This window comes from Pelophylax lessonae (assembly GCF_965119305.1).
Source record: "Pelophylax lessonae genome assembly, chromosome: 5".
Taxonomy (NCBI): Eukaryota; Metazoa; Chordata; class Amphibia; order Anura; family Ranidae; genus Pelophylax; species Pelophylax lessonae.
The window spans coordinates 459,396,765-459,422,482 of NC_138772.1; the positions used below are offsets into that span (position 1 = coordinate 459,396,765).

At 41.2% G+C, this 25,718-nt stretch overlaps 1 protein-coding gene across 1 annotated transcript in view; it reads right to left on the reverse strand.

Annotated features, from left to right (window-relative positions):
• Positions 1–15,187: 15,187 nt before the first annotated feature.
• ZNF704 (zinc finger protein 704) overlaps positions 15,188–25,718 on the reverse strand; it is a gene marked incomplete at both ends in the record, with an annotated part of 64,386 nt that continues 53,855 nt past the window's right edge. The window contains 2 exons of the mRNA XM_082257500.1: positions 15,188–15,299; positions 18,349–18,440. Coding sequence (XP_082113626.1) covers positions 15,188–15,299; positions 18,349–18,440 — 204 coding nt within the window. The remainder of the gene's footprint in view (positions 15,300–18,348; positions 18,441–25,718) is intronic.

Genomic DNA, 25,718 nt, shown 5'->3' on the forward strand with positions numbered 1-25,718 from the left:
ACTTATTTTACCTGCTGTATATTAAAGTGCTAAAAATAAACATTGCAAACAAATTAATTAACCAACAGCTCCTGCATGGCTAAAAAAAATGAACACTGAAAGGAATCAGTGGAGCATTGCTTCTATTTGCAAAATGAGCATATGTTTATGGGTTAGTCAAGGATTTTTTTGTGATATCTCTCTAATATTACTCACAAGAGGCAATAAGATGGGGAAAGCCACATATATCTGCAGCCTTCTGTTCCCTGTTTTCCAATTTGTGCAATTTACCGCATGTTATCAAATAGGGACCCAAACTAGTTTGCGTTCATATTTGAAAAAGAGATTCAGTTTCCAGTCTCGTTACTACTGTACTACTGTTGCCTGAAATTAAAAAAAATCTGAGGATTATATAACACAGATACCTGTCAGAGGCGCTATAAGTTACTTGTATGCACAGGCCACAAATACTGCCAGTGAAGACTGCATTAGGGAGGTAGTGGAGAACTCATAGATCCAAGGGAGTTTAGACCTATCACATATGGGTTCAGTGGTTCTAATGTGGTCTTCCAAAGAAGAAGATAAGGCTGCAGTGAGCAATTTGAAGTATGCCACAGCAAATATGGAGAGATCGGTGTATACATACTAAGTAAAGCAGTGATTTTAATTGCTTTAGTTCCTGATTATATGTATGATAATATACACTATATTACTAAAAGTATTTGGACACCTACTTTCCATGCACATGAACTTTAATAGCATCCCAGTCTTTGTCCGTAGGGTTCAATATTGAGTTGGCCCTCCCTTTGCAGGTCCATAAAGACATGGATGGACAAGTTTGGGGTGGAGGAACTTGACTGGCCTGTACCTCAACCTGACCTTTGGGATGAATTAGAGCGCAGACTGTGAGCCAGGCCTTCTCTCCAACATCAATGCCTGACCTCACAATTGAATTTCTGGAAGAATGGTCAAACATTCCCATAGACACACTCCTAAACCTTTTGGACAGCCTTCCCAGAAGAGTTGACGCTGGTAGTGTATAGTTGCAAAGGGTGGGCCAACTCAATAATGAACCCCACGGACTAAGATTGGGATGCCATTAAAATTCATGTGCATGGAAAGGTAGGTGCCCCAATACTTTTGGCAATATAGTGTATATAGCATGGCAATAGGTTGGGTCCTGTCCATGGCAATTATGGAAACATATGCTATCCATTCCACTATGGACAGTAAAGAATCAATTTTTTGGTAAAACACATTTCACCTTTTGCATTGTTCAAGTCTCTGAAATCTACCTGCTTCTGGCACCACACAGGCAGTAAACCGACCTGTCTTGGCTGTCTTAGCCAATGTCAGATAGGGGTGCTGAGGACAATACAAAACAACATGTTCAGTTGTTCCTATTTAATGAAATAGAACAATGTCCAACCTAACTCATCTCCTTCATTAGGTTTGATGTTAAACATAAAAAAATCTTCCAAGACTTTAGAGATGATACAAAAGTGATTTTACGATGTAAGTATATGGCTTCCAAGATCTCTCAAAAGGGATAACACCGAAGTTGAAGACCAGAGCTCCTAAGTTTCTATGTACCGCTTTATATAAGTTAATCAGAAGTTAAAGGACACGGGACATTATCAAAATGCTGTTAGGTGTTCATAATCCTGTATAAAAGAATATTGCTATGTGGGCTTTAATTTACTTTTCTTCTAGATTTCTTATTTTTCTAATCTTGCTTAAATGAAAAATGTATTTTCTGTGAGGCATTATGTGAAAGATTATTCAGTTTCTATTTGTGCGTTGATTAGCAAAAAGCTTCAATAAGAATGAGCACAACTAGGTGTCTTGCCTGTCCCTCCTCTGTATTATTTGTCTGTATAGAGACTATTGGCTTCCAAGGGGCAATAATCATAGGCAAATGGATGATCATGATTATGCCTGCATAGTAGGGATCCATGATCTCCATGGAGGAAAAGACAGCCCATGGTAAAAGGGTTTTTGCTGTGATGGATGGGCAAAATGTAATCTTTTCCTGCCATAAAAAAACAACAGAATGGATATGAGACAGTCAAGAAACCACTTGTGTGCACACATTTTAAGTGAAAGGGTCAGTGACACAGCAGAAATTAACAGGTTTCTAAATCTCTCTGTGAATCTAAGGCCCTCTCTAGTGCAAAAATGATTTACTGTAACTTAAAATGATTCTATATCACAAATTTAACACTATTAAAATTGGTTACTTGATTTACACATACTGTATAACATCTATCACTAATCATATATATAAATATGCCCATCAATAATACATAATGTAAATATCCATCAATGTCATCTTATATTCTCATGAAGTTCACTTCATCAACAAATCACAATTATCTCTTTAACTGTTAAATCACAGTATAATTATTTTAAAATGGATTAGAAAAGCTAAACTGTACTTATGTGCATGTGTACAGTTCTTTTTTGTATTCTTCCTGAACGGTACATAACTCATATTTTATTCACAGTATAAAAAGACAACAGAAAGAGTTGTCAGACTAAAATGATATAAAATCATATAAACTAGCTTGAGCTTGCTGTAATACACCGGGCAGTGTGCCCACAGCAAAAGAGGAAACTATGGTGCAATAAAAAGAAGATATTATATAACATCACTAACAGTGCTTCATGAATGGCTGTCCAATCAATGGGCCATGTAAACTAGAAATAAGAGCAGCTTCTTATATATCAGACAGTACAAAAACAGTCTTCAGAAAAAGATATAAACAGAGTACCCAAGATCATACTGAAATAATAGTTTAGTCCTCAACGGGCACTCATAGCACACTCAAAACTTCAGGTAGTGAGATTTAGCCAACAACCATACTACATAAATTTAGCCCTACTGGAATAAGGGTGGCCATAAATGGCTGATCATAGCAAATGCCCCGAATTTTAAAAAAATGCTTGAGATAATGAGGGTATTTCTGAGTTCATAGGGGGTTAGAGTTGCTTGTTGGAAAAAATTACAATCCTCTATTCATCCTTGAAAATAGATTGAAGGATCAAAATTGTATGCATGGAGCTGTCAACCTCAGAAGACTATAGTGCTGGTACGAGTGGCTGGAGAATCAACAGATATCTGTTCGTGGCCACTCTTAAGATCACTGTGTTTAAAGCTGTACTCCATGCAGGTATAAAATACACAAATCTGTGCATCTCTACAATTATTAACACATTAAATGCATTTGTTTAGTCACAGTTACAGAAAGGAAAACAAGATCTTTCGTTTTTATCATGGGTTATTCTATATGCATCAACCTTCAAGTGATTGGACACTGGCAAAAAAGAGAAGACTTCAGGGGCATCTCTCTATAAAATCCCTCCCACTCCCAGATAGCCTCAGTTTTTTTTTTTTTTTTTTTTTTACTAATGTTCTTAGGTAATAGACCTCTTCTTTCTACTGAGATAAGCTTACCCTTTTCTATGGAAGTTTTTTCTTTTCTGATGATTCTCCTATCAAGCTCCCAGACTGTATTATAGCCACTGGGGCTCCTTCTGCTGTTTTCCCAGACCCTGTTGGATAGAAAAGCCATGCTGGCCTGTAATGTTGCCGAAATGCACTGGATACTGCTGTAGGCACTCCAAGAGGCATGTACTGCGACATGTGGAGTAAGCCCCGGTGGTAAAGCCCTGTCCCTAAAGACTCCTTTGGGGTATGCCCATCATGGAGGGTGAAGCCAGGACGGGGTGTGTTGCTCTTTTAATTCTGCCTACACAGCTTCAGCAGCAAGTATAAGGCAGAAGCCCTTTAAACATTCATTCCCAGGGTGCCATGGATTAATTTAATCCCCCAATGGGGTGTGTGGTGTGAGGCAGGAGTGTTGGTTTATTTCAAATAACCTTGCATAACCCTCCCTGAGCAGCATCCTAGAAAGTTTGCTTGACACTATATCTGTGCAGCCTCATTCTCAAAAGGGTTGGTACCTCTTTCTTTTTCTGGGCATGCCTTTTGACCATCAACAGCTCCTGGCTCTTTCAATGACACACACAGTGGTCCAACCGTGTTACCTGGGTTTACAGCTCCATACAGTGCTTGGCAACATGGCCTTCCCCTCCCTCTTTAGATCAGCTGATCTTATGAACACCCCTCTGAGTACAACATTTCACAGAGCATGGCAGGCAACAAGAGCAAAGGAAAAAGGTCAGATGGACTTGCTAACCTAGGTTCACCTGATCTATATATTTCCTTTCCTTGCAGATTCCCCCTTATCTTCTCCTCAGGATCAAGTTGGAGGGTGATCCAGTGATTCTTATCACACCAGATTATCTGTCCCAAGGGCCAGTGCTCATCCTCCTTCTTAGTTGCTGGCTTTAACTCTTTCGTTGTCAGAGCTGTTTTTTGCGCAGGCTTAAAGAAACCATTTTAAGCCTTAAAATTAGTTTAAACCTCCAAACATTATATTTTTTCTAAAAGCAGAGACATTGGAGAATATAATAGCAGTAGTAACAATGGTTTACCAAACGCAAAATTGAACTTAAAAATATATTAAATTTAACTTTAGGAAACAACAATATGTTATCCATTTTCTAGTTAAATATAACCAATGAGGTTGGGAGTAAATGGATACCCAACATGTCAACCTATACATTTGCATATGCCTGCAAAATTAAGGTAAACTTTAGGGATCACACCAGGGGAAGCAGAGAGAGGCTGGCACACACTCAGGGGGTCACAGAAAGCGATCAGGTGGCAGTACACCCAGACAGCTGTCTTACTGCGGTGGCAGTAAATGGGTTATTGGCCTGGCTGTTAAAGCCACAAGCCTGAGAGAAAGGGGCCTATCAGGACATGGCCATCCTAGAAAATTGGCTTCTCCGAAAGTTTACCATCACACCCGGAAGGCTTATTTTGCTTGATGTGAGTCAAGGATCTTATGTCATCATCCTAGTATTTTGTCCTTCTGTATTCTGGTGTGCACCAGCACCTTGGTTTAATTACCACCAAAAAGACAAATCTCAGCCTTGGTCATTCACTCCCTGGTTAAGGCCTTTGTTCAGGGTGTCGCACACATCTCTTCCCCTGCACGCCGTTCTGTGTCTCCTAGGAATCCTAATCTGGTTCTCAGTTCTTTCAGAAGCCACATTTTGAACATATTAGGAATATTTCTTTGTATGATTTCACTAGCAAGGTGTTCTTTGTTGCTATTACCACTTAGCAGATTGTCCCTGAGTTAGAGGTCTTATCTTGTAAGAAATTATTCTTTATGTTGTACATGGACAAGATTGTCTTGAGGCTAAAACCTTCTTCCTTTCCCTAAAATGGTTTATTCACCTTAAACAGGATATTGTCCATCCTTCTTTATGCCCTGTTCAGAAAAATTGCAGGGTAATTTCTCGCCACTTTAAAGGGTTCCTACAGGGGTATACTGCTTGTTGCTCCCAACAAGTTATCATTTCAACTTATGGTTTTAACCACTTTACAACCGGAGGATTTTGCTGTCTTCCGTCCAGGCCACTTTTTGCGATTCGGCGCTGTGCGACTTCAACTGACAATTGCGCGGTCGTGCGACGCCGTACCCAAACGAAATTTACGTCCTTTTTTTCCCACAAACAGAGCTTTCTTTTGGTGGTATTTAATCACCTGTGCGATTTTTACTTTTTGCGCTATAAACAAAAAAAGAGCGTTTATTTTGAAAAAATAACAATATTTTTCACATTTTTTTATATGAAATTCCCCCCAAAAAAGATGTAAAAACCAATTTTTTTAAAAGTTTTTGGCCAATTTGTTTTATGCTACATATGTTTGGTAAAAAAAATCGCAATAAGCGTATTTTGATTGGTTTGCGCAAAAGTTATTGCGTTTACTAACAAAGGGAAAGATTTCTGTCATTTTTGGTGTTTTTTTTTTAACGCGTAATGGCGGCGATCTGCGATTTTTTTTTGCGGGACTGCGACATTGCGGCGGACAGACCGGACCCCTGACTGACATTTTTGACACTTTTGGGGGTACCAGTGACATTACTGCAGTAATCAGTGCTATATATATGCACTGTTACTGTAAAAATGACACTGGCAGGGAAGGGGTTAATTTTATTGGAGAGGGAGGGGTTAATGTATGCCTGGTGCTTACTGACGTGTAGGGGGGGAGGTGACTGTGTGATTCATGGACAGATCGGATGTCCAGCTATGCTGAACAGTCCGATCTGTCACTCCCTGTCACTATGGAGATCCGCCCGCTGTGTTTACACACAGCGGGCGGATCTCCAGACTCGATCCCCGACGATCGGGTAAGAGCAGCGGCGATCGCCGCTGCTCCTCCCCTGGTCCGACTCCCGCTGTGAATGAAAACAGCGGGAGCGAGCCTCCGGCGGCGCGCAAGCGCCGCCCAGAAGGGGAGGAGTCCAGTCACGTTAATACTACGTGGCTGGACGGGAACGAGCCACTCTGCCGCAGTAGTATTACTGTGAGCGGTTGCAGAGTGGTTAAAGAGTTCCTTCCTGCCCTGTTAAGGCCCACTCTACAAGATCTGTTATTGCTTCATGAGCTTTTCAGCTTCAGGCATCTGTGTCTCAGATTTTAAACATTGTCACCGGGGCTTCTGTTCACACAATTGTTAAGTTATACCAGGTTGATATTTCAGACATAGGGTGCTACAAGCTGCTCCCTGAGTTTGTAGTGCTGTTATTGACCCATTTGTTATGTGGTCCTGCTAGCGCTTGTTTGCTGTGTTGCCCATTTCTCAGTTTGACTGCTTTTGGACTTCCCATAGTAGGACTAAATATCCTGTACAATACAACCAAGAAAACAGATTATTTGACTTACCAGTAAAATAAGAATCTTGGAGTACAGTATGGGACACAGGCCCTCCCCAATGTTCTTATGACCTCCCTGCTGCTTGCTACAAACTAAGGCTAACTAGGAGATGGGGAAGAAGGGGGTTGGGGGCTATATAGGGAGGTGTTTGTACAGACTTCTCTTTATTGTCAGTTTTTGTTCACTTGAAGGTAGCAAATAACCCATGATAAAGACTAAAACTCCTGTATTTATAATATACTTCAAGAAACAGATTTGGCAAATTTGGTGTACCCACCTTTTTCACTTCTGTTTTTATACGTCAAGTTAGACCAGTGGTTCTCAACTCCGGTCCTCGGGACCCACCAACAGGCCAGGTTTGCAAGATAACCAAATTACATCACAGGTGATCTCATTTGCTGCTCAGTGATTGTGGTATTCTAGTCTGCATCCCCCAAGGTAATACTTAAAATCTGGCCTGTTAGTGGGTCCCGAGGACCGGAATTGAGAACCACTGAGTTAGACAATAATCAAGGAACTCATTTATCAAAGTGTAAGGCCGCTTTCACACCTGTCCACTCCATTGGCAGACTCCATTCTGCTCACCGGGGGATCGATCCGGCGATCCCCGCTGTGTGCGGAGACGGAGGTGTCAGATCCCTGCTGTTCTCTATGGGGGAATCGGATGAGATCATCCGATCCGCCAGATGGATGGAAAATAGGGTTTCCATCCATCAGGATTTGACAGACATGTCTCGGGATTTGACGCATGTGTGAAAGGGGCCTAATAAAAAAGGAAACACATTTAACTGGTAAATCAAAAATTAGATTTTTTATAAAAATGCAAGCAGTGTAAGTACATACACTGCATTTGAAAAAACATGTTTCCTGACAGACTTCCATGGCAGCATACATTTGGCGTAGCCCCACCCTTGCTCCCACCCCATAGGATCCCACTCTCATATATTTTTAGGCTGAGGCAGAGGGCGTGATCCTTTTTGTTCCTCCACACTCAAAACGACCATCCTGTATGAATTTTCCTACCTTTTGAAAGACGTGGCGACTGGGGTCTCATGTGGGACAGCCGTGCGGATATTGGGAGCATCCTGTGGTGTCCAGAAGTTCCAGGATGGCTCCAGTAGTCACCGAATGCCATGTAGGGTGGTGAATGGCACACATGCACAGAAGATTGACACCTCCGATAACAGAAGCTCTGCCAATGGCGAGCAGTTGCTCTAGGTCGGATGCCCTGATAAAAGAGGTTGACTTATAAAGTGTGCCCAGAATGATGGTGTGCTCTGATGTTCCTGGGATCCAAGTTGACCTAAGGAATACGGATGCATTGATTGCTCTGTGGACGAGGTTCAGGATACGTGAGTATGTTTAGCTTGAGGTCAGCAGAAGGGACCAGGCGCCATGCGGGCTGCTAGGTAGTAACTCCACTTGTGTTAAAAAAAAACAAAAAAAACAAAATGAAAACTTATGGAGACGTCTATGCTCTAATGTGCATTGTAGCATTTTTATTAAAGTTTGGTGCAGTTGGTTTCTGTCCTGAACAGATATCTGTTTGTTTTAGCAAATTTTTCTTGCTGTGTTGAATGCTCTATCTAATGAAATCACCTGTGTAGAGAAGTCTGCTGTGGTAGTATTCCTTTAGCAGTGGTTAACCCCTTAGGGGTTTTCTCTCACCTAGCAAATAAACAACTGTTACTTTATCTCTCTGAACAGGTTTAGAAATTTCAGCAGCTGCAGTTTGTATTGGGAAGGTTATTTAATAAATTACTGCATGGCTTGAGTAGCAATTGTACATGTTATAATATTCCGTTTCTTAACAATGTGGAGTTCTCCCTTAAACTTTCTGAGATTTGTTTATTTCTGCAACAAATCCTCTGCAGCCTTATACCTCTATGTCTTGTCTGCTCTATGCAGGTTATAGCTGGAGGGGGGCAGTGTATTCCTTACTGACACTGTTCCTGGATTGTCAGCCCTTATGCGGGTCTCTTAAAGCTAGTGTATGAAAAACTGACTAATAAACACTTGCTATTAAGTGTCTCCAGATCTACATGCATACAGTAATACACACTGTAAACTGGGCCTTTGCTGCTCATGCCTTGGCTGGTAAAAACCTGCAGGAATTTCCTGCCTTGATCAGGCATCCAGGTTGCAAGATGACAGTGACCATCAGGTTGCCACGGGTAGTCAAGACACTCTAAAGGAGTCTGTTACAACTCTCCCTGTGTGAGGATTCTCTACTCTGACAAGCTTTCCCTTGCAGGACCAGTCAATTGGCCAATTTAACTCTCTTCAAACAATTCTTAAAAGGAATATGGAGCTGAGAAAGATCTTTGAGCAGGTTTTTTGGTACCTCCTTTCGTAGGCTGCTAGGATGCCTAAAATGGCAGCGGTACCTCCAATGCAAGTATTTAGCACTTTCAAAGGAGTGCATTGCCATTTTTCCTATGATGTTTAAGCTAGAAGATCATTCTTCAAGAGGGGTGTAAATTGAACAGAAGGTCAGAGCAGCAGAACGTCTTAGTGGTCAGCACCTTGCAGTACTGGTTTGCTCAAGTTCAAACCCCAACCAGGACACTTCTACCTGCACTGCAGGATGTCAGATTAAGGCACTTATGGGGAAGAGGTTTTCCAGCATAATGAGTCACCTGTTTGGTTATTGTGGCCTTCATCAGCTTAGCCGTATACACAGAGTTGTTGTTAGGGGATGCTGTGCCCTTCAAATGTATAATCAATCAGGATGATTGGGTGAGTTCTTGGGGGGTGTAGCATGTTCTGGTGATAGCCTTGTGTTGGCCTTGTTCCTAAGGGGTATATCTGTCTGAAGTTGCAGCCTGGGAGCTTGCCTTAATCCTTGCCTCTCTTATAATGAAATGGAAGTTGGGATGAAGAATAGTCTTGCCTAAATAATAATTCTGACGAGTGGAACAATCTGGTCTGCATTGCAAGAGCTTATTCTGCCCCTTCAAGGGCTAACTTTATCCTGATGGCAAAAAGCTGGAGATGATTCTACAAGTAGAACATTCTTGTCAGCATTGTGAGAGTCTAAACAATCCCCTTAAAGGGCTAGCTTCATTTGATAGCAAATAAGTGGGAATAATTCTACAAGTGGGACAATCATGTCTTCATTTTGAGAATCCAAACAGTCCCCTTCAAGGGCAAGCCTCATTTGACAGCTAAGAGCTTTGTTTAGTCTGGCATATTTCCCTCAGAATACATGTCTGCTGAATGAAAGAAGACTGCAGTTCAAGAGTCAGTGTCTAACTCCAAAAAGGTTTGCTCCTGCAGTCTTGGCCTGGAGTCCAGAAAGAATTGAAGAGAGAAAGAGTTCTCAACCAAGTAGTCAGCAAAGAGCTCCACTTCTGTGGGAGAGGTTGCTTACTGGCCTTTTTCATATTTGTGCCACCCATACGTATCTTATGGGTACCTGGTTGCTCCTCTTCTGCTAGGAAGACACAGCTTTGGTCTTGGATGGTTGGACCTTCAGGTCAAGCACTTAAGGCCATGTTGGTCAATTAGCCACCTTCAAGCCTCTGACTGTGCCAGGAGGAATCCTTTGCTCCAGCAACAATAAGCAAGTTCTGCTAGCCAACGTGGTTCTCACCGTCTCTGGGGATGTCAATTCCAATTCCAGCACATGTGATTTTACAAGGAATACTATTGTTGCTCAGAGGGATTCCTATTTCCAATTCCCAGAGCTGTCTTCTGACATACCCCTGTTTCTACATGGATTAAGATGTCATGCAGCATATATGTCTGCTGGTTGGGTTCTCGATCCACTCTTCCTTTAGACAGGAATTCCTGTCAAATATACATAGGGAGTTCTCAGAACCCTACAAGAGATTGGCTGGCTAGTCTTTCAAAAAGGGTCTTGTGACTCTTATGCAAATCCTTGTGTATTTGAGAGCTTATTCCATCACGGTTCGGGATACATCGTTTTCGCCACTAAACGTACTGGTGGTAGTATGCTGGGTATTCCTGACTTTCCTCTCTTCACCTGTCAGTGTCTCAATATCTGATGATCAGGGCTATGATCTCTCCTATCCCTATATTGAGGTGTGCTCTATGGCCTCCTGTCCTGAAAGGGTTTATCATGCACCCAGCGATTAATGTCTTGCAAACAGGCAAATAAAGCCGTGGGTGCTGGCACAGTAATAAATCTTCTGTGCTGCTGCGGTATTGCCATTGTAATTCCCTTGTCAGGACGTTGTTTTGCCAGTAGAACTCCCCGGTTGGGAAGTTAGTTTGAACACTCTTTTTTTATGGCCAGCTCTTTCCTGCTCCCTTCGCCTTTTGTCACCTGACAGCAGGCTTTTTAGTGTCCAGTGAGGCTGAAAACTTCACAGTGGTGTCCTACACCGGTGGACTGGTCAGAACCTGCAGGGTCAGTCCAGAAGAACAGGTGGAGAAGAGGTAAAGATGGCTGATCTGGGTGGAGTAGAATCTTCCTTATCTCTTTTAAATCTACATAGCATTTCTAGGAAGAATCCATATTCTGTTGCCCAATTGGGCAATAAGTGGTTCCTACATACAGGTAACTCCAAGTGGATTTTATCTCTTGACAAGATTTTAGAGTTAGATCTGGTACCATGTCCTTACTGTTACAAGCTGAAAAGCTTTTCCATAGGGGCCTGGGCCAAGCCCTGGGTTTGGATTCTGGGTCAAATCAGGAAAGGTCTCACAAGCCATATGCTTTCCAGTTTGATCCATATAAAAATTTTTGGGAGGTCTGTTGCTAAGACCGTGGCAATGTTTGCAGTAATTCCCTATTGGTCAAATAGGCCTTGGCTCCTGCCTTTGATATCGGGGCATCGGATTGAAGTCCTTTCTCTCGGATGAGATCTTCTGTCGTAAAGAGAAGTCTTTCACCTTTGTTCATCTCTTCCACTTTCTCATCTTTGCAGGAAGAGACTAATCAGGCTTGGCTAATATCTATAAATCCTACAAAAGGATTTGAATAGAGCTTGTTCAGTTTGAACTGCTTTGTTTTCTTTGCTTCAGTCCTCTGGTCAGGTGCGTTCCGGACTTTAACTGATCCTAAAGCTCTCTTAGAGGGCAGATCTCTGTAGTCCCTGTCATATCCAATGTCTCCTGGGTAGACTATCCCTTACTCATTTAATACCTTGATTGGAGGTTGCATCTGAGACTCGTAGGAGAACCAAGCCTCTCTAGGCAGGGTTTACTTCTTGCTCTGGGCTTCCTTGCTGGCTCCAGATGAGATATTTTTGCAGTTCAGCCTGGGTAAAGACTGAGCTTTGAAGACATGCACTCTAAGGGCTATCTCTTCAGCCAGGATGTTTGCCAAGATTAGGCTAGGAAGGATCCTTTGGTGACTTACAGCTCCAGATGGGATCCTCTCCAGTCCAGTTGGAGTAGGGATTGAGCCATGATGTCAATCTCTCTAGGTCTACATCCTCAGCAGGAAGCTTGGCCAGAATCAGGGCTCCTTGACAGCTTGCTGCTCCAGGTGGAATCCCTTTCAGTTCAGTTTTGAGTAAAGTCTCAGTCATGAAAGCAGCCTTTCAATGGGTTATTTTCAGGAGACGGGACGGGATCTGGGCCTTGTGCCAAGAGAGATCCTTGTGTCTTTCTGTCTAGTACAGGTAGTGTTTATATCCATACTGGGCGGCAATCTGAGGTGGCTTCGGTATTCTATGAGAACAAAGGATTTGTTCCTCCCATATGCAGGACCACCAAAAAAAAACTGGTTCCATGCCATGGATATTGGGAATTTTCGAGCATGCTCTCAAGATACTGTTTTGCTCAGAGTTTTAAGACATATTTGTCACTTTCTCTGGCAGAATCAGTGGGACAGAGATGTCATCCAGAAGTTTTGCTGGATGGGTCATTCCAGCTAGTCATTAGGCTTCTAATGTTTAGGGCTTGGTTCCTATGAAAGAAGTCACCACACACTCATCCAGGAGTGTTTAGGCTTTGTGGGCTTCCTGTGAAAGGGCACCAGGAATAGTTGGAGGATGACATATCTTCCATTAAAGCTGTTCTGACTCTTTGTGGGGTGTAGCTAACTTCCTTATGCTGTCAATAATTATCCATAGGGTTTGTTGGCTATGATTGAAACCCTACTTTGCCAACATACCACCCTTGTTTTTTGGGCTAGTTAATTCCCAAATGTATGCTGCCATGGAAGTCTGTCAGGAAAGCGGAAAATGTATTATCAAATACTTACCATCATTTTCCTTTCCTGATGGACTCCATGGCAGCAGGAGTTTCCTCCCAGAGTCATGAGTAGTCTAGTTACAGAACATGGCCTCTGGCTCAGCCTAAAACTTTATGGGAGTGGGGTCCTATGGGGTAGAAGTGAGGGCGGGGCTACCCAAATGTATGTTGCCATGCAGTCCATCAGGAAGGGAAAATTATGGTAAGTATTTAATAGTAAATTTTCTGCTCTCCTGCCCTTCCAGACAGGGCTGTGTGGTAGAGCTGTGTACATTTTAGGACTGGACAGACAAAATTAAAAAACTATTAGCAGGTAAAAAAGCTCCTATAAACATATTTCATCTGTGTATTTAGCGGTTTGTCTGGAGTTTAGCTTTAAAGAGGGATATACGTACATGTTAGATTCTGGAAAGATCTCACTAATAAACAAAGTTTCTCATTATGAATGCATATTTAGACAGCTATGGGCAGCTTGCTACAATGCCTTATATGTGGCCCCTCTTCTTGTGTAAAAGACTGCATATTTTTCAAAACCATTAGATACAAATTATAGAAAAGAAACTACCATCTGTACCAAAGATTACATCTATGATGTTAAACTTCACACCCAGATATACTAATATTTATTAGTATTCCAGCAGTGACATAAGGGTAATATATTTAGTAGAAATAAAAGAGAGACTGTTACCTAAACTGACCTGTGCCATACCTTTTGCAAACACATCTAACAGTTCCTGTACATACAAGTAGTAGGTTTGTCCTAATACAATTACATCATCCCTTCATTTGCGTTTTCCTGGAATAATTGTTTTTTGGATGACCACAGCTTTTTATAGCTGCTAGGGATTTCTACGGATCTGGGACATGAAAGAAAAGCAATAAAAAGCCTATAACAGTTTCTGTGCACAACTACTGTTATATAGGATAGCAACAAGAATGGCACGAGTCACTTAATATTTTCACTATATATCTTATAATATTTAATTTAAAACAAATACCTGATGGTGGAGATTTTTCCTCCATATAAATGATCTGGCCATACATGGAGAAATCTCCTTCACCTGAGATACACATCCGCCATTCGGTGCATGCTGCGCAATCCCTACATTACCACCCATTAAATATTAATGTAAGTGCCAGGAAATTCATCTGTTTATCGGCAGAGATGAACAGAAGGATGGACAAGGCTTTCCAAATCTCCTGATCTCTTTGGGTGCTTACGTACCATATACAGTAACAGTGTCATGTAACCATTTGTGGCCACCTTTGTGTTTTTAGAACTCCCAAAGAGTCAAAATGATCAAAATAGCAGCTGCTGTCTATTCTACACTATAGTTACTTAATAGTGGGCCAGTCTTGTTGGGCCCAGACAAAAACAGTTCTTATTTTTTGCTCAAGAATAAAAATTAATTATGATTAAAAATTGCATTGGGGAGAAAAACTTTGTATTCTGTATGGCTGTCTTCATATTAGGAAGGCGTTGGCTAAAATCTCTGCTATCCACCAGATGTGGTGAGTGTCAGCATTATTTAGCATACTTTGGTGTGTCCACCTTTTTCCTATCACTTTTCATGTGTGATGTTAGACAACAATCAAGGACCTCATTTATCAAAGTGTAATAAAAAGGACTTTCTGTATTAGCCAACAGCATTCTGGCTCAACGTTTCTTCTCAGCAATCATTTTTCATATCATGTTTAAATCTAACTTGTTGCTCTATTGCAACAAGACAATTCTTAGGAAAAATATTATGATGCACAAGGCCCTTATGTGCTTTACACACTTCCTGGTCCTCATCTATTTTTTTTATGCACTTCCTGGTCCTCATCTATTTTTTTTTTGCACTTCCTGGTCCTCATCTATTTTTTTATGCTTTTTAAGTATTTTTGCCCTATCATTATTTCTTATTAACTTGCAGTTATCTCCAAATCAGGAAAATCAATAATGATGTTTATGTATAAAGTTGTGCATCTGTTCCGAGTCCAATAAGATCACTGATGTACACGTGTACGATCACAAATACATGTAGGAAATGTTCAAAAACTCTGGTGAGCATTAAGCTCATACATCATCATGCAAACATGGATTGAACATCCCTTTAGTTTTAGTCAATGTTTCACCTTTGTGTGAACCCATTCCTTCCCAGGTGATGTTCCTTTATCTGTTTATAGAGAGCATGATCAAAGACATGAGCACTTGAGCTCTCCATCAGTGTCTTACACAGGTGGAATTTATCACTTCATCTAGTCAGTCAGGAAACCTCTGACAGGCCTTCTTCCAGCGGCAGGCTGTACACCATTTATCCCGATTCTCCATCCCGTAAACTTTACGACATTTCTTGCCTTCACCGCGAGGTTTTCTGAAAAGAAAAAGAAGGGGGTATTTTTCATTTTAGAACAGCTGAACCACAGTCATAACTCACATAAATGTAAGTCAGGCAGAGATACAAAGGAAATAAAATATGAATATTGTAACTGGCATGTCTGAATGTGTTTTTACATTAAATATCTTACTCATTAGTTAACTTGATGAACGGTACAGTAAAAGTTTGATTTTATTTGAAATCTTTATTTTTTTACTTTGCTTTTACTTTGCTCGTCCAATTAAAATCATCTCCTATTTGAAACTAGATGAACGTGCTCCTGGTTTGTGCCTATTTGCCTGCTCCACCTGGGTAAGCACTACAGTATTCAAAACCTTCTTCCCTCCTCATATTCTATTATAGGATTGGTTGTCACAATGAAATAATATTTCACTGCTTTATTATAGATGATTCGTATGTAATTCCTCCTGATGAAGCGGTTTTTGCTGTAAAACATGTAGAGCAGTGGTTCTTAACCTGGGTTCGATTGAACCCCAGGGGTTCGGTGAGTCAGTCTCGTGGGTTCGGCGGAGGTCAAGACACACACCCGACATATGATTCGTGATGACACGCCCCGCTCATTGGCTGTAGGTCATCACGCAACATTGCTTGGCCTATCTGTGCTGCAGGGAATTTGGCGCGTCCACTAGTCGAATTGTAACTGCTGTGATGGTACGTCGTGTGATTTCTTTCTTAATATTTTAATCCCTTCATACTAACTATGTCGAGCAAAAAAATAAAGTGGTCGGACGAATATGTACAATATGGATTCACATGTATAACGGAACGTGATGGGAGTCAGCGTCCTAACTGCATGATTTGCAATGCTAAGTTGAGCAATTCTAGTCTAGCACCGGCAAAACTAAGAGAACACTTCCTAAAGCTGCATGGAGATGGAAAATTCAAGAACACAACGCTCGCTGAATTCAAGGTGAGGAGAGCCAGATTTGATGAAAAGGCTAGTCTGCCTGTTCCTGGCTTTGTACCCATCAACAAACCGATCCTCATAGCATCGTACAAAGTTGCTTACCTGATCGCAAAGCAGGGCAAACCACACACCATTGGTGAAACACTCATAAAACCAGCTGTGTTGAAGATGGCGAATATCATGCTGGGAAAAGCGGCTGAAGTTAAGTTATCCCAAATTTTTTTCTTTAATGGTTTTGTTCATTTTGTGCACCTATGTATAAATTTATACCTAAATATATACCTATGATTTGAATTTGAAAAAATCATATTTTATTTTTCCAATTGAGAAGGGTTCGGTGAATGCGCATATGAAACTGGTGGGGTTCAGTACCTCCAACAAGGTTAAGAACCACTGATGTAGAAGATTCAACATAATTCCAAGCATCTCTAATGCCCCATGCACACGTGCAGATTATCTGCAGACTTTTGTCTGCAGACTTACCAAAACCATATAATATGAGGTCAAACCTAAACACTTTCAATTTGTATGCAATCCGGCAGGCCCTTGCACTACATAGAAAAGGTAAGTCTGCAGACAAAAGTCTGCAGATAATCTGCACGTGTGTATGGGGCATAAGAGCATAAATATCCTCAGTTTCATCTGAGGACATTGTTTCTTCAGCAACACCAACTTGGACTAGTGATGATACCAGATATGTCACTTTAACAAATGTTTTATAACTATGGAAACATGTCTTGATTGATTTTAACTTTGGTTTATTAAAATTGTATTCTGTACAAAAACATGTTTGTAATCCTTGGGTACCGAGATAGTCAATTCAGTTCCTTTTGGTGGGCATTTGAGGGATGCCCCTAAACCCTTTCTTTGTCCTATTTGATACTGCAGTTGTTAATGTAAATTAAATGAACAAAATACTGATTTTTAACCTATAAGAAAACAGCTACGTATAAATGTTTGTTGTGTCTACGAAGCACCCTGAAAGATCTACCCATTGTCTTGAATTCTTCCTGAAAAATAGCGGTTCACTTCCCTTTGTATTTTGAGCCTTATAGCTTTATATCTGCAGTGTGAAATATCTGCTAGTTTCACAAGATTTTGAGTGAGATTTGGTGAAGTCATTACTGTTTTCTGTGCTGGAGAGAAAACTGTACATGAGGGCCTACAAGTGCATGCATCTCCCTGCTTCATTCATTTTGTGAATCTGTGCTTTCTGCATCTCTCCTTTTACTTTCTGAACATGCCCCTGACAATCAGTCAGTCATCAGGAGGCAACTAGGACATGAGGAAGACAAACCCTGCACCAGTGTTGCTAACCGTCAGTATTTTTATGGGCAGCCAGTAAAAACTGGGTACGTTTCTCCTGCCAGTTAATGTCCATGACAGGAAAAGGTTGTTCATATTTGGCTGTGGCGCTCGACCAAGACCATCAGAGTGCCTGCTACAGCCTGCTACAGTGTGTTCGGGTGGCACCGGCGGGGGTTGGATCTGGCGAAGGTGGAGCCTGACTGTGTTGTGTGATGTCATGGTGCAAGGAAGCAGAGCGGCCAGAGTCTCGTGTGCGTGTCTTCTGGATGGGAGCAAGGCAAGCTGGGATCAGGACTGTCAATGCTGTATGGAATGGAGTGGACTGAAAGGACCCCCTGGTGTGGCGAGAGACTGTTACAGTGATTCAGGAAGGAACGTGTCATGTCGGTGAGGTGTCATCATTATCTGTGCTGCTGCACACTGCTGTCAGTGTCACTGTGAGAGTCAGTTTCATGTGTGTCTGTCCATTCCAGATTCTTTCCCTCGTGTCCCTGAGCTACTTACTATATCAAAAATAAAATAATAAATATGATTTTGCCTTAAAATCTACCATAAATCACATTGCTAATTGCATATTGTACTTGTTTGTAGTTAAAATACTGAAATTTACACTTAAAACTGTAATTTTGTAACTTTTGAAAATGGCAGTAAAAACTTGGCTGTGCCAGTAAATTTTGGGTGTCATGTCAGTAAATTTCAATCTGGTCAGTTGGCAACGCTGCTCTGCACCTACCAAAAGCATATAGTGTATTTTGTGCCTTTTTTTATTCTCCAAGCTGGCAGTCTGACACTTACAGTGGTTTATCATACCTTGTTACTACAGCAGCTCTGGTAGAGGAAGATAACACCGTCTGAACTGGTTGTGTATGTTCCTCAAGTTTTGTACTGCATGGAAGACGGACCTGAAAATATAAACAAAAATATTATATTATCATGCTAATTGTTCAGCAGTATGCACTTTGTATTTCTTCCTTTTTCTGAAATAATTGGTGATCCTGCCAGTTCCCCTGCTTTCCTATTTAAAACTGACCATGCATGAGAACGCATCCATCTCAGCCTGGTCAGTTTTCTGGCTGTGCTGGGAGAATGGCCTGCCTGTCCTCAAATGGCCAAAACTTGTGCTCACATGCTCAACTGCACAGCCAATCACTGGGAAGATCAGTGTACTGCTGTTTTCCACCTCTCTAAGCTCCTTATGCAGCTTAGAACAGAGGTTATGTGATCACATATAAAACAAGAAAAAAACGTGTTTAAAATTTTCTATTTTATATACTGTATATATACACATTTGCCTTTCATTTCTATCTTAAGCTGAGTGCGTTGTTTTACAAGGTAAAGGTTCACATATACTTTAGTTACCAATATGGTTCTCAGAGCCATCAATCAGATTCAAACCTAGCTTGAAAGTGTGAATGTAGCATGAATAAGAGAGAAAGTTAAGGCCCGTACACACGTACCGATCGTCGGCATACAAACGTCGGTGGACGAAGGATCTGCCGATTGTACGCGTGTTAGTATGGTGCCTCCGACAGATGTCTGCGCACAATCCGCGGACAAAAGTCTTTCGTGCAAACATGAAAATATTTGTATGCCGACACCAGAACGGACGATTGTTCGCCTGTCAGTACACAATTCGGCCGACAGACCGCAGATTTGCAAGACTGGGCATGCTCAGAAAATAGAAAACACAGGGAAAGTTAACCATTACATGACATCACTTCTGCAGTCGGCGGACAAAATTCTTGTGCTGTCCTTGTGCTGTCTTTGCACTTTTCAGCAGACACCGACATCCCGGGGAGAAAAGAGGAACATTTGTAAGCCGACCATCGGTACGTGTGTACGGGGCTTTACACAGCACAGGTTTTAAGTACACTCCTGCTGAACCTGTGAGGTGGTCTGTTTGTGCTGTTAATGCAATACATTACAACAAAAACTCAAAAACAAGCTAACTGGAATGCTTTAACCACTTAAGCCCCGGAAGATTTTACCCCCTTCCTGACCAGGGCCTATTTTGCGATTCGGCACTGCGTGACTTTAACGGACAATTGCGTGGTCTTGCGACGCTGTACCTAAACTAATTTGACGTCCTTTTTTTCCCACAAACAGAGCTTTTTGGTGGTATTTGATCACCTGTGCGATTTTTTGATCATGCGCTATAAACAAAAAAAGAGCGTCAATTTTGCAAAAATAACAATATTTTTCACATTTTTTATATGAAATTCCCCCAAAAAAATGTAAAAATCAAAATTTTTTAACATTTTAAGCCAATTTGTTTTATGCTACATATTTTTGATAAAAAAAATTGCAAAAAGCGTATTTTGATTGGTTTGCGCAAAAGTTATTGCGTTTACTAACTAAGGGAAAGATTTTTGTCATTTTTGTTGTTTTTTTTAACGCATAATGGCGGCGATCTGCGTTTTTTTTGCAGGACTGCGACATTGCGGCGGACAGATCGGATCCTTGACTGACATTTTTGACACTTTTGGGGTTACCAGTGACATTACTACAGTAATCAGTGCTATACATATGCACTGTTACTGTAAAATTACACTGGCAGTGAAGGGGTTAACTTTTTTTTGAGAGGGAGGGGTTGTGTGTGTGTCCCTAGGGGTGTGATTATAACTGTGATTGGCTGTGGCTTGAGGTGTAGGAACAGTGATCAATGGTCCTACATAGTAGAACCGTATGATTACTGTTCTTACACAGGGGAGAATGACAGGCGGCTTGTTTACATCAGCCGCCTGCCTTTCTCCCACTCTAACGGACGATCGTGAGTGCCCGGCGGACATCGGGTCCGCCGGGCACATGCGCGGGGGGGTCCGTGACCGAGCGGGAGCACGCCTCCGGCGGCGCGCGCTCGCTCCCCAGAGCCTCACAGGCTAGTGACGTACCCATACGTCACTTTGCCTGTGAGGGGCTGACCGCCGCAGTATATGTACTTGCGGCGGTCGGCAAGTGGTTAATAGGTCACTATCTGGTATAACTTGTTGATTTGTTGGTGTGGGTTACACATATCACAGTTCTTTGCATTAGGCAGTTATATAAATATCTTTCAGAATTGAATATAAGTGCACAGAGAAATTTAAAATAACCTAAAAGTGATCAAAACGTTAAATAATCTTTTACCAATAGGGTGAATATCAACAAACAAAACTGTTCTTGCAAGAAGTTGCTTAAGAGAAGTCATACTGGTTTTGGGTAAACATTATTTTTGTATTTTTTAAATATTTACGCTTCTAAAACATTGTTGTATTTCTGTTTTTGCAGTAATGGCAATCTTTGTTTTATATGTAGCAGGATTTCTAGGCCTTGAGCCTAAGGTGGGTCTGCCATTGTTACCAGTAACACTTTCAGCACATTTGAGATGTAAACCCAGGTGTTAGAACTGAGACAATGACCATTCCAGCATCTTTGGTTTGTTTGTTTTATTGTATTTAGGGGATGGGTGAAGGTAATGATTGGATTACTCCTCTGGCTCAACTAAGTACACTTTGGGACACTTGAAGAAAAATGCCTGTTGGCACTGTCTTGACGCCAGCTGAATAGCGACCAGCGCTTTGATGCTTATAGATACTATAGCACTGAAATTGTGCTGGAACCTCGACTTTAATTCAGAAGATCCAGGACTGTAGAACACTTGACTCCTGACACTGCTTTGGCTCAAAAGTCACTGAACAGCTCCCTCCAGACCTGCACTGGCTGAGGTAGCTCTGTGTAGACACCTGTGCTACTGCAACTCTCAACTTTGTACACTTCCCACTGTACACTGACTCTTCAGGGCCCAAACTGCAGGGTCCTCTGACTAGGTACCCCCTTTAACAGTTAGCTGACTCCTGGATCCCTAGAACCTTCTCCGGAGTGGTCCCCTCTGACACTAGGCAGACCCCCAGGGGCAGTCCACAGTACTCACAACCTTTGTAAGCTTTCCTGGAACTGGACCCCTCTCTCTCCCTCCGCTGGTTCTCAACACACCGGATCCCTCTGCAGCCCAGCTTCACTCTCTTTGGATTCCCAGGCCGCCACCCAGGACACCCGCTTCCCTCCTGGGACTCTGCTTCCCGCCAAAGATGCTGTGTCATGCGCCCCCTTCAAACTTATACCCACTCCTAGAATCCTCTGTGGCAGAATCTGCCTTCTGGGGTAGATACAAGCCTGACTGAGCCACTGATTGGGTTTCCTCCACTGCCCTATGAGAATCCTCTCACAGAGCCAGTGGGGAGACTCCCCTCTCAGTAACCTCACCTGGGAGACATGACAGTCCAGCTGAAATCATGGCCCTGCTGTTAAGTAGCCAAGGCCCACTATACTTTACCTAGCACCTACCTGTAGGGTGCTACATACAAGTAAACATTTAATCTATGACAAAGGATTCCCAGAGCTAGAACCCAGCCACAGAACTTGGAATCTTGGAACTTGGAAGCTGTCATTAGCCTGGCACTGCTGTAACAATAAATATCACCTTATCGATAATTTGCATTTTTATTCTCGTGGGTGATCATGTAGGCAGAGCCCCAGTGTACTGCATTGACCAGGGGCCTATAATGCTCTTAAGATGGCACTGGAAGAGGCACCTAAAAGGAGATATGATATGATATAATATAATATGAGCACAGGAAGGAAACTATCCAGTCTTAGGTTTTTAAGAAGACACACAGCCCCTCAGTGAAGTTAGATGAGAAGCAGATTAACCTTAAACAGTTGGTGATGTCAGTAGGGAGTGTCAAAAATTTCAACAAACTTCTGGACAGGCATTTTAGGGAATGTAATATACAGGGATATGGGAAATGGTAGCCACAAAGGCACACACACAGTAATCTGGATAGACTGGTATCTTTAGTCAATCTTACCAACTATGTTACTATGTAATGTAATGGACCTGCACTCAGCACATAGTGAGAGGTAGGGTCCAGTGACCTTGAATGGAGAAGTCAGGCACTGGCTGTCCCAAAGAAGTTCAGCAGTAGAACCTGAGGGAAATTTGCATGGAGATGTAATCATAGGGTGCCAATGGCTGCATCTTCATCAACTTTGGTCACTGATAGACAACATTTCATGCTGAAGTGCATGTACGTATAATAATATGAGGATTATACAAAATGTTGTGCTGAAGTGAATGTATTTATGATGATATGAGAATTGGACCCACATAACTTGAGCAGTACAAGGTCAAGTGAAGGAGTCTGAGAAAGGGGCAACATCCACTGCAGAGGAAGGTGAAAGCTTCAGTGTTTGATTCTATGGTGACAGATTTGATTCCGGAGCTTTTCAAGATAAACAGTCTCCAAGACATCCAGGAATATGAGGGCTTAGGGTTTAATTAAGGGTCTAATGATATAACACCACAAACTGAGGTGAGTTTCCCAAAGTAAAAACTACACTAAAGTAAGGATATAGTAGATGAGGCATAAAACCCATCACATTGCAGTTGCTATTAAAGGCAGAAGATCTCTCATCAGAGAGATATAATGATAGGTCAATAGGCTAGGTAGAAGCCCACTGCTACCATAGTCTTAGTGACAAGTTTACAGGAGATCAGCCAGGAGGTGGGTACTGCAGTAAATAGAATACATGCTTTTAGGAGCATGATGGAACACATTGTTAAGTGGATCAGGGTCCATGTGCAGGATTTCAATCCTTGTAATCCACCCTAAGAGAGAAGGAAACGATTACCCATTGTGATTTAAAGCGGCAAGGAGGTGTAGGAAAAAACATTCTGCCTTGTGATGCAGAAGGTAAGAATATGTTACAGGAAAAAGCACAGAGAGAATACAGCAAAACAGCTTCTTTGCGTACCTCTTTGTGTTTACAGAGTGAAATAAAAGGCTAGGACATGTTTTCTCTAATGTGGAAAAATTGTTAACAGATATAGCTCTCCCCTTTATTAAGAGAGTTAAAGGTCCATAGCAGAAATGTCAAAATTGTTATGGTCCTTAAGGGTTATACGGAGACAAGAGCTATTCACACAAAGACGGTGTCTGGGTACTGTCTATAAATACTAATAGTTAAAAATAAATTATGCACAAAATAAGTATACTGTACATTCCTTTTAAAATAAAAGGCTAAATGAGCAGATTTTAGTTTAAAAGTGTATTTTTAAATGCCACATTCTTTGCTCAAGCTGATCTGTTCAGTCTCTACAAAGGGCTCCACAGCTGTGATCAATTGTAGTCACACTCTAGGAATAAATGCAGAATAATGAGGTAGGAATAACTACAATTCTGTTGTCTCGCCATAAAGTCAACAATTAAATTCATGAACTACCCAAACAATTAAACAATTTCTAAGCTCAAACAAGTGACAAGTTAATGAATACTGTGGTGCAGAAGATGTGATTTTCCAGCCATGCTTAATATTTGGACTGGGTAGGGTGCCATTGTTAGGCACTAAAATGACAATGCCTATGAATGGGAACTATAGCTGGATCCTTCATGGAGGATTGTATGAACTTGTGCTGAGGTTTCTAGGTGTAATTAGAATTTTCTGTTCAACTTCCTCTTTTGTATGTATGAAATAACCATGCTCTCTATATAGAATCAAGATTAATATATTGAAATCCCTGAGGCACCTATGGGTATTATTTTATGACATTTGGCTAAGCAGGCCAGAAGCTCAATGCTGCCACAAGGAAAAAGAATTTGATCTAGCAGATGTCATGACCAGGACTTGATAAAAGAGAACTTTAATTTTTTAAATGATATGATGCCAGTCCACTTTTTTTCATATGTAAGCCACAGGATATGGGTAAAGTTATAAAAATGTATTATTAAGGAGTTTGGTTAATGAAAAAGTTTTTAGTTTTTGCATATAGATTTTACACATTATAGCAGCAAAGAAGGAACAGAGATACAGTATATTATGTTATATGAATAAAGCATGCACATGAAAAGGCTTCTTCCAGGTAAAATTCTTTATTCCAACATGGATAGCGGTGACAACATGACAAATGCTGACGTGTGATGCTATGAGGAAGGCGTAAAGCCGAAACGCGTCAGTATATGTCACAGCTATCCATGTTGGAATAAGGAATTTTACCTGGAAGAAGCCTTTTCGTGTGCTGGCTTTATTCATATAACATTTGGTTTGGACGTTCAGCCTGAGCACAGACACTTAGCTCTTTATTTTCTCACAGTGCAGTGGAGCTTAGGGTGAGTTATTGTTTATACAGTATATTATCTTATGGAAACATCATGAGTATTATTCTTTCCATAACACAGGATAGTCCATTTTACCTATCCGTCATCTCTTATTGCTTCAACCACTCTAATACCTCTCAGGGCTCCTCTTTGCTCTAGATGCCACCATCTCATGCTCTTCACAATTTGTACTTCTTGCACAGGCTCAGATGCCTAACTCCTCTTTCTTTTTAAAAATATTATGGCCTCCTATGCTCTGCTTATCCCCTGATATCCTTGACTCCTAAAGCCCAATTTCATACATTTTCTTGGTTTGGATATAACAGAGAAGGACTAAAACTTTTGTCAAATTTTATTGCTGTACATGTTTGGGAGGTTTTACTTCCGCACCTCCTGTCCACATGACAAGCGTCAGGGAAAACAGGAAGTAAGGGAACATCCCTGCAGAAAGGATACAGGCAGTATTCAGGATAATTATTTTTCTCACTTCCTCTCTAAGTGAAAACAGAATGACTCAGTTGGCTAGAGGTGTCATTGCCGTCATCCCTGATAAATTATCAAAGACTATTTTAAACCTCATTGATTGGGAATTGAGGCAATCCAGACAAATTTATATAAAACAGGTATTTTATTCAAAGCATTTTTGTTAAAAACAAATAAAGACAATTTGGATTAAGAAGCATGTGCGATTGTAGACATTGGAAGCAAAATAATCAAGAAAAAATTATTATATATCAGTTAGTTACAAAGTGGCATTCACCAACTGGCTGCTGTATAGATCCATATATGGTAACAGCATAGATGATACCACAGAAAGGGAAATATCCAACACGTTTCAAAATATGTAACAGATTCTTCTTCAGGGATTTTTCTGCAACTTCTGCAATATATAATAATTACATTAAAGTTGGGTGCTAAAAAAATATATTTGCCAACATTAATTTGACATATAAAGTTGAAAAAAAGCTTACATAGTATATATGACCCTTTGATTTGAGTGCTTCCATAGGCTAAAATACCTCCAAGCTGCAATTAACTCATAGTGTT